The sequence below is a fragment of the Onychostoma macrolepis genome, chromosome 10 (genome assembly GCF_012432095.1).
Source record: "Onychostoma macrolepis isolate SWU-2019 chromosome 10, ASM1243209v1, whole genome shotgun sequence".
Lineage (NCBI taxonomy): Eukaryota > Metazoa > Chordata > Actinopteri > Cypriniformes > Cyprinidae > Onychostoma > Onychostoma macrolepis.
In genome coordinates this window covers 20,501,589-20,511,874 of record NC_081164.1, presented here as the reverse complement: position 1 = coordinate 20,511,874, position 10,286 = coordinate 20,501,589, and the positions used below count along the sequence as shown (strand labels likewise).

The window sequence follows — 10,286 nt, the reverse complement described above, 5'->3', positions numbered from 1 at the left end:
CTTGGAGGAGCTCCACGTTGGACATCTTGGAGTGGTTAAAATGAAATCACTTGCAAGAAGTTTCGTATGGTGGCCCGGAATAGATCAGCAGATTGAGCAGCTCGCCATGCGCTGCTCAGGATGTCAACATGTGCAAAAGATGCCAAAACCCACACCGCTACATCCTTGGGAATGGCCTGTGTTACCGTGGCGAAGGATCCATGTTGACTTTGCGGGTCCTTTCATGGGTACTACATTTCTGGTTGTTGTTGATGCGTGTTCAAAGTGGTCAGAAGTGTTCAGCATGACCTCCACAACTGCCGCCCAAACTGTGATGGTTCTGAGAGAACTTTTCGCAAGGACTGGTGTACCAGAAGAGCTGGTGAGTTCCAAATCTTCCTCAAGAACAACAGAATTAAAATACAAGTTTAAAAAATAAAACCAGTTGAGTCTACCATTAAACCACCCCCACCCTTCCCATCACTATTAAAAAAAACAAACACATTCCCATAAACTACGGCAGATCAAACTAAGAACAAACCTTGATCTGCCAGCACCCCTTAATATGATCCGTTGCGTCAACGAAACTTGCACATTACTGAAGCACCATCATTGGCCCCATAATTACATATTGACTAGGTAGTATCTCTACTTTAAAACAAAAACAAAAAACATTATAATCAGTTAGCAATACTGTATGCACAATGAAAGCTTCTAGTAACTATGAATTAAGAAGTGAACATTAAAGTTGTTGTGCTTCTATACCGGTTAAAAGATCCAAAAATTCATAATTCACATCTTCATTATCCATAAGTACCTTGTAAATAGCGAATGCATAATTACCTCTTATCTGGATGGATGTCGTTAATGATTCTGGATGCTTTCCAGCTGGTGACCGTCCTGGCTCAGTCAAGTCCGTACCTCTTGAAGCTCGATTAGGTTGTATTCAGGTTCAGATAACAAGTTATTTTTGTTAATTAATCACTCAGAGACTTGTTTAAGAAAGTTAACGAATCACCAAAGCATTGGTTTCGTTTTATTAAAAAACAAATAACTCATAAGCAAATAATTAAAAAAATAACAGCGAATAGTCTTCACCATGAAAAGTCGGCCCTGACAAAAAGTCTAACAAGCATTTATATAGTTCTTGCATATCATTTGCATTGATCTCATTAAAACCTCCCATAATCATTCTTTCTGTTACTGCTTGTAACTGCCTCCTCCATCTCAGGCAGGAAGTGTGACCTTTTATGTCAGAGTCTGCACAAAGTAATGTCAAAAGTTCAAAAGGAAATATTACAACATCTCTAGATAGCAAGCGTGTCTAGTTCTATTTTAAACTATAGGAAAAAAATTATGACACCTTTTTAAAACATGAGCAACACATAAGCCTATATGTCTAAACCACAATATAACACCTCTAGCAGGTGTTAAGACCATCTTATGCCACGGTTAGCTAGAAATTCCATCTTGCATATCATTGCAAAATGCATCCTCTTGCTTTTAACCGTTATGTTTCAAAATAAGCATAGCAACTACATAACCGTTAGACCTACAAGGTTATCATCGTCTATGGTTTCAACATAGGATATATTTATACACAGCTTTCAACACTCATATTTTTATAACAGGAGTCTAGAGTTTCACTGTCTCTAAATCATTTGTTAATTTTTGCAGTTCAGCTGAAAAATCACATAACTCAATCATCTCCCTTATCAATTTCATTGTTCTCTTATTTGTCGTTTCCTGTTTTCTCATCAGTCTCAATATTGCCTTCATTTTGATGATGATCTTCTGGTCCTCTCGCTCTCTCTTGGGCCCGTCTGCGACGCTCCTTCTTCTCCTGTTTCTTGACCTCCCTACTCCAGTCTCTTTGTATCCCTTGAACTAAAAAATCATCGAAATCAACTTCTATTTTATCTGTTCTTTTCTTCACGTTCCTGTTAGAGGATTGGTCAGGGAATCGCATATCAGATGAATTAGAGATTAATTCTACAAAGTGAACAGTGAAAGAGACAGTCACCCAGCCATTTAGAGCATCTCTTCTCTGATTAGACAGCAAATGTCCAGCTGAAGTTCACTGAGAGTTGGTGGATGAATGGGATCTGAGAAAAACTCTTGCTTCTTCTGGGGAGTATAGCATTTTAGGTTCACCTTGATTGAGAATGACCTTCAGCGTTGCAGGATAAAGAAGAAAATTATGGATGCCAGCTTCTCTCATTTCCTTCCTAATTGGCGCAAATACACTACTTCTTTTTGTGGTGACGGAGAAAAATCTGGAAAGAAAGACAGCGTTGCCCCGTCGGATGTTTTCACCGGGGCGTGAAGTCTGGCGGATCGCAGAATGAGCTCCCTGTCCGTGTACCGTAACAGTTTAAAGATGAAAACCCATGGTTTAGCGCGATCTGAGGAGAGCCTTGTGTGCACACGATACGCTCGCTCCACTTCAATCTCTTTGCCTGCCAGAGACGGGAGGCAAGTCAGTAGCGATCTTTTCAAAAAGCCCATAGGGTCGTCCTTTTCAGAACCTTCAGGCAATCCGACCAGACGCAGATTGCTGCGCCTGTTGCGATCCTGTAAGTCCACAACTATACGCCTATCGTGATCTGCGACAACTTTCTTTTGTTCTCTTTTGTTCGTTCCGCATTGCCGTCAACTCGGTTCTTATAACGTCCTCAAAGTGTGTAACAGTGTTCGCCATCTTGTCCACCATATCTCTCGTGTTTGGTAGCTTGGATTTCTTCTTAATCGGAGAAGCCGACGGAGGCAACTCCTGCTGTTTACGATTGTATGCCATCAGGGAAAGTATTATTAATTAATAAAACTTAAAATAAAACGAAAAAAAAAATGAATCCGCAAAAAGGGGCCAAACATATGGAGCTCTACTCAAGTGCGACTAGGTTCATGAGCATGTCATGTGACTCCTTTTCTCTTTTGTTTTTCACAGTAAAACAGAATGTGCACCAGGAGAGCCAGTTGACCACGTCAATTATCCTCCATTTGTTTTGCTTAAGTCATGTTTGATCTCGCAAGTCTCCGTGAGATCTCATGCTACTGTGAAATCGTTCCTACAATCGACAGGTGTGTGGTCTCGTGGTCCAGCCGAATACTCTAGTATGTGCATTCAGATGATTTTAAAGCTAAAAATTGATTGAAACTGTCTTTATGTCTGTGGTCTCTCACAATTATTTAATTTTTTTAATCGGTTAAGATTTTAAAATTGTATAGTGTCTCAGGCCTTCCATGGAAACCTGTCAATCAGTGTTGGGTGGGACTATACTAGGGGGGACGGTTGACAGATTTCTGTGTAATGCATCGGAAATTCAAATGCTAAAGGAATAGCGATTCTATTTGAGTCTTGGCAGGTTGCATGCGTTACACAGAGAAAGTGAAAAAGCAGATGTGGTAATTAATATTGCTATTTAAATCTTACAGGGTAATAACTCATAAGACATGGGAAATACAGTTCCAAATGGACTTTGGTTTTCTATTTGAAATGTGACAGTCACTATGCATTCACAAAAACGCAAACGGTAATGCAAAATTTGCAATTGCATTTGGATTGTCACATTGTGTCCATATATGGAAAACACAACTGAAAATACAATTTGCAATTCTTTTTGAAAATTGTCCGGAATATCCTTCCATACATACAGTATATCATGAATTACGACAATTAAAAAGCAATAACCACCACACCTGTGCTGAATACAGTTCCACATGTAGATTGCTGGTAACACTTTACAGTAAGGGTACATGAATTACCATGAATTCATGCATAAATTAATGTGTGAATAATGCATTACTTCATGCATTAATATCTCATGAATTATCAGGAACTAACATGAGTTCAAAGTCTTTCATTCATGACTTCATGGATGAACAACACCTTAATTAATACATTAACTAAGGTGAGTACATCATCATGATTTATGATTTATTACGCATGATCATGATGTTTTCTTTGTTCACAAAAAAAAACAAGGTCTTTACTATCTATTGTGGATAAAGCTATGCTTATGGTACATTTCTTTCTTGAATTATTAAAGGAATATACAAAAATCCACATTACCTCATGCATGCATACAGGCTAGAACAGTATATCAATTAATGTTAAAACTAATGTTTTTCATTAAATATGATATGAGTTATCAAGCATGTTCATATCTTCTTCATAGTAGCCTGCAGGTAAATGTACATTGGCCAATCACAGAACACAATATGTGAATTCTGTTAACATCGAAATACAGTAATCATCATTAACTAAGCATTAACTTCTCATGACTTCATCATGTGTGTGGCCCCTCAACTAAAGTGATATGAACATGCTTGATAACTCATATCATATTTAATGAAAAACATTAGTTCTCACATTAATTGATATACTGTTCTAGCCTGTATGCATGCATGAGGTAATGTGGATTTTTGTATATTCCTTTAATAATTCAAGAAAGAAATGTACCATAAGCATAGCTTTATCCACAATAGATAGTAAAGACCTTGTTTTTTTTGTGAACAAAGAAAACATCATGATCATGCGTAATAAATCATAAATCATGATGATGTACTCACCTTAGTTAATGTATTAATTAAGGTGTTGTTCATCCATGAAGTCATGAATGAAAGACTTTGAACTCATGTTAGTTCCTGATAATTCATGAGATATTAATGCATGAAGTAATGCACTATTCACACATTAATTTATGCATGAATTCATGGTAATTCATGTACCCTTACCGTAAAGTGTTACCAGATTGCTTTCATTAAAACAAAAAAGACAACAAAAATAAAACACATGCACTTTTGAATAGTGTCAGAGAATCCTAATATTGCAGAAATTGATTGCATTTTGAAGTTAAACAAAGAAATCTGTAATCTGTCAGTTGCATCAGAGTGGGCGGTAAATGGGTTGTTCAGTCTGATCCAGACACTGTATAAATGAAAGGACAGTATGAAGAACCGAACAAACTCCTAACAGGAGGAGACTCAATCATGGCCTATGAGACAGAGGATCATGAGACTCAATATTGCTTTCCTGCCATCAACTCATCATGTATCAAGGGAAAACGCTCCAGACATGAATACTATATGATGTATATGTTTTTTTCATTGTTGTCAGCATGGACTGTGTTCCTGAATCTGCTGGTGATCATCTCCATCTCTCACTTCAAGAAGCTTCACACTCCAACCAACCTGCTCATTGTCTCTCTTGCTGTGGCTGACATGCTTGTCGGAATTGTTATACTCATAGAGGCCACAAAACTGATTGACACATGCTGGTATTTTGGAGACACTTCCTGTGGAATCTATTCAATATTTGTTACAGTGCTTGTCTCAGGATCTCTTGGTAATTTAGTTTTAATTGCTGTTGATCGTTATGTGGCTGTGTGTCACCCTTTACTATACCCACAAAAGATAACAACAACTAAAACATTATTGACCATCTGTCTCTGCTGGTTTTACTCTTCAGCTTATTCCACTTGCTTTGTAATTAATAGTGGATGTTTTAACACCTCACATAGAACAGATGTGTGTCAGGGTGAGTGTGCCATTATAATAACTTTTGCCTGGAGAGTCACTGATCTGATTTTGACCTTTGTGTCTCCTTGTGCCCTGATCATAAGTTTATATATGAGGATTTTCTATGTTGTAAATCAGCAAGTGAAAGTTATAAACTCACTAATGAACGGTGGAAAATCTGTAATGGACGGTTCAAGGAGGAGGAAATCTGAGAGCAAAGCTGCTCTGACATTAGGAATCATTGTGACAGTTTATTTGCTTTGCTGGATTCCATACTACATCTGTTCCATATCAGCAGTCTCTTCCACAATCATTAATTTTTTGTCATGGGTCGTGTATATTAACTCTGGTCTGAATCCTCTGATCTATGCTTTATTTTATCCCTGGTTTAAAAAGACAGTTAAACACATCTTAACTCTGAAAATACTTCAGCCAGCATCCTCTCTGGTCAATATTTTTACAGTGCATCCATCGTAATTAAACTGGTACAAAGCAAACTAAGCAAACTTCTCTTTACACTCAGTAAAATCAAGGGGAAAATGTTCAATTTTCTCTGTTAGCTTACTGAATAGAAAGAATCACAAATAAAATCTTCAATCTACTGGAAAAAATGGCAAAGGTAGATATTTAATACTTTATGCTTCACTTTCATCGTTCATGTTGAATCTTTGTTATCATAAAACAAAAACAATGACAAAAAGTAAATGATTAAAATGGCTTACACCACATTTCAGAGGGTTAAAACATTAAGTAATTATATCATGATGCATCAGAGTGAGTCAGTCTGATCCAGACACTGTATAAATGAAAGCACAGTAAGAGCAGAGCAAACTCCTAACAGGAGGAGATTCACTCATGGCTTATGAGACAGTGGATCATGAGATTAAATACTGCTTTGCTGCCATCAAATCATGTATCAAGGGAAAATGCTACAATCATGAATGCAATATCACGTTCGTGTTTTTCATTGCTGTCAGCATGGACTGAACTCAGTAATTTCTTTTTAATTGCTACTGATTGTTAAGTTGCTGTGTGTCACCCTTTACTGTACTTATATAAAACCACAACTAAAACTTTAGTGAACATTTGTGTCTGCTGTTTTTTTTTTTTTTTTTTTCTTCAAGTTACAATAGTGGCTATTTTGAAACAGTTAAGCTAAAGTTTTTTGCCATATGTTTTTTTTTTGTTGTTGATGTTGTTTTTACTTTGTTACTTTTCACTGTCAAGCACCAGATAAAATAGTAAGGTATTGTAAGGTTAAGAATAATTGTAAGGGTGTAATGAGAGTAAGGGGCATTTGCAAAGGTTGTACATTTTCTTTATTTTTGTAATTTTGATAGGTGATACTAGTTATGCATAAACTGCATACTTTACCTTCAAGCAAACTTTTCACACACATTGGAATTGATCAGTTGTTCATGAATTGTGTTGCATTAACTCATTAAGTAAACTGCAACCAAAAAGAACAATCAAGAAACAATTCATCACGTAATCAGTCATGTTGCATCTGCTGTAACAGATAACCAAAAAAAAAAAAAAAAAGTGTAAGCAGGGCTCCAGACTAACATTTGAGAGCGGTGACACTGGTCTACAGATAGTGGCAACAACACCTGATTTGATGGCACCAAAATAATGAATAATAATTAATGATATTAATTAGCAATATTTCATGTTTTATCTCTTGGAAATGCACATTTGACAGTAGTTTCACTTGACAGTAGCAATAGCATGAGCTGGGATGTTAATGTATTTATTTTCATTAACAAAAACCGTAACATCTGTTAATAACTGTAGCAACAGCCCACAAGGCTTGCTCTGTTGCCCACTCAGCCTCGTCCCAAGCCAGAGCCTGAGCTCTAACAACACTCCCCAGACCACTATGCTATCCCTTCCCCAAACGCCAGGGACCCCGTCCCAAGGTGACATTGGACCCTGAGCTGCAGAAGCCACCCTGATGCATCTGGAGAGAAGAGGAGAGGGCTAGGTCCCATTATGGCTAGACTTCCCTCAAAGAAGTTTCACGTAGGGGTGGCTCGATACCACTTTTTCAGAACCGATCCCGATCCGATTCCAAAAATTCTGAGTATCGGCCGATATTGATATCGATCCGATACCAGAGCAGTTTTTATTTTTATTTAATTTATTTTTTTATTAATGTATAATTATATAATTATTAATGTAGAATTTCTATACCTCAATGTGTGTTGAACTGATCATCACTCTTTTGTGTTACACACAATACTAAATATAGACAACTTTCTTATAAAGAAAACTGAAAAAAAAAAAAAACATTTCATAATCTATGACAAAAATACAATTATAAACTAACTTAGTGGATAATTCGGCAAAAGTTACTCTAGAAAAATCATGAGTGCACATTAATTTGATAAAATCTAAACTTTTATAGCTCGTTTCCACTGAGCGGTATGGTATAGTACAGTTCAGTACAGTATGATTCGGTATGGGTAACCCTGATCAGGCTTGTGTTTCCACTGCCAATAGTACCCTTACTTGGTAGGAGTGGTGTATGCCGAAAAGTAGCGATCTGCCTCTTTTTGTTAAATGTCAGTTTTAATGAACAATAATAGCCATTATAAAAGTATAAGTACAAAGTATAAGAGGTTTATATAAGAGGAAATAAAGACAAAAGCAAACAATTCAGTCAAACGTATGCTACAGGTCAGCGCTGTGCTACGGTAAAGTTCAAAATAAATATATAAAGTTAAACATAACTTTGTGCTCAGCCAAAACGATATGACCAGGAACAAATAATATTCATGAGACCACGAATGCCTGTTAAATATAGCTTACCAAAAACGAATTGTATCTATTCGAATTGTACGTTTAATCACTACAGAGACATTGGCAAATATTGGAAGGACTAGCTGAGCTAAGGCTGCTTCAGTTAAGTTAAGTCGTGACGTATTGTCAAGTATGGTGACCCTGTCATGATGGAAACGCAGAAATAGTATGCAAGTAAACTCTCTCTTTATTAAACCATAGAAATGATGATAGATATAGTCCAAAGAGAAACAGGATAGTGGCGCAGGGACTTCGATGGTCAGATGAGTGCCGTGAAGAGAAGTGCGGATGAGACGTGACGAATCCAGAGTGACAAGTCCACAGGAACACGAACAGGAACGTAGAAGACACCAGACTGGAACGAAGACGGGATAATAATAATAATAATAATAATTTTTATTTATATAGCGCCTTTCTAGCACTCAAGGTCGCTTTACAAATCAGGCTTAAGGAACAGAGACAATAGACATCAATACACACAAAAAAAAAACCCTGAGTAATATACAGAAACCACTTACAAGATTAGATTACAAACAGAAAGAATGATGAGAAACATCCATAACAGGGTACAGTTCACAGTCAATGACGTGAAGAGTAATAGTCAGAAAAAAAATGTTTTTTTAAGAGGTTTTAAAGGAGAGAAGGGAGGATGCCTGACGGATGGTTTGGGAAGAGCATTCCACAATCTGGGAGCAACAACACTGAAGGCCCTAGCTCCCATTGTCACCAGACAAAATTTAGGGGTGACTAACAATCCCTCACTAGAAGATCTTAATGAACGGGCAGGAACATATGGCAGAAGTAGATCAGATAAATAAGGAGGAGCAATGTTATGGTGGGCTTTATAAGTGAGAATTAGTATTTTGAAGTTTATACGCAAGGAAACCGGGAGCCAATGAAGATGATAAAGGATAGGGGTAATGTGATCGTTCTTTCTAGTGTGAGTAATCAAGCGAGCAGCAGAGTTTTGAACATACTGTAGTCGTTTGATATTATTAGCTGAGATGCCACAAAAAAGTGAATTACAATAATCTAATTGGGATGTAACAAAGGCATGTATAACAGTTTCAACATCTTGCTGACTGAGAGAGGATCGAATACGCGAGATATTACGTAGATGGAAAAAGCTGTCTTAACCACTTTACCAATATGATCGTTGAATGAAAGAGTAGAATCAATGAGAACACCAAGATTGCAAACTTTAGTGGAGGGCATAATCAGATCACCATCCAGATCCAGCAGTTGACTAGAATGCTTTGACACAACAGCTTTAGAGCCAATCAGAATTAGCTCAGTTTTATTAGAGTTAAATCTAAGGTAACTTGCCTCTAGCCAAAGCTTGAGTTCCTTGATGCAATTTGTTAATGAAGGCGGAGGAAACACTGAAGTGGAAGGTGTACTAAAATAAATCTGAATGTCATCTGCGTAGCAGTGGAAGTTAAACCCATATTGCTTAATTATTTGTCCAATAGGTAGCATATAAATGGTGAAGAGGAGAGGGCCCAAAACAGAACCCTGAGGTACACCAGAGCTGATGAATTTGGTAGATGATCTGTGATTCTGGTATATAACAAATTGTTGCCTCCCAGTCAAATAGGAGGAAAACCAATCAAGGGCTGTGCCAGTAATTCCAATTTCTGAAAGTCGTGAAAGGAGTATCTCATGAGAAACAGTGTCAAAAGCTGAGCTGAGGTCTAATAGAAGGAGAGTGCTAAGAGCACCAGAATCAGAAGCTAAAAGAAGATCATTGATAACCTTAACCAGGGCTGTTTCCGTACTGTGCAATGGGCGAAAACCAGACTGGAAGGGCTCATAGAGGTTGTGTTCAGTTAAGTAGGTCTGTAACTGGGAGGCAACAACTTTTTCTAATATCTTAGAGAGAAAGGATAAGTTAGAAATAGGCCTATAGCTACTTAGGGAAGAAGGTCCGAGACCATGCTTTTTAAGAACTGGAGTGACAGCAGCAATCTTAAGCTTGGAAGGTA

General features: G+C 37.4%; 1 protein-coding gene across 1 annotated transcript; it reads left to right on the top strand.

Moving 5' to 3' along the window:
* Window positions 1–4,917: 4,917 nt before the first annotated feature.
* LOC131548419 (trace amine-associated receptor 13c-like) lies at window positions 4,918–5,976 on the top strand. Its single transcript, XM_058789686.1, has one exon. The coding sequence runs from the start codon at window positions 4,918–4,920 to the stop codon at window positions 5,974–5,976; it is 1,059 nt and encodes a 352-aa protein (XP_058645669.1).
* The last annotated feature ends 4,310 nt before the right edge of the window (window positions 5,977–10,286 follow it).

Bases quoted from the DNA above. Each gene is read 5' to 3' on its own strand.
- LOC131548419 (XM_058789686.1), top strand. From the start codon at position 4,918: ATGAAAGGACAGTATGAAGAACCGAACAAACTCCTAACAGGAGGAGAC.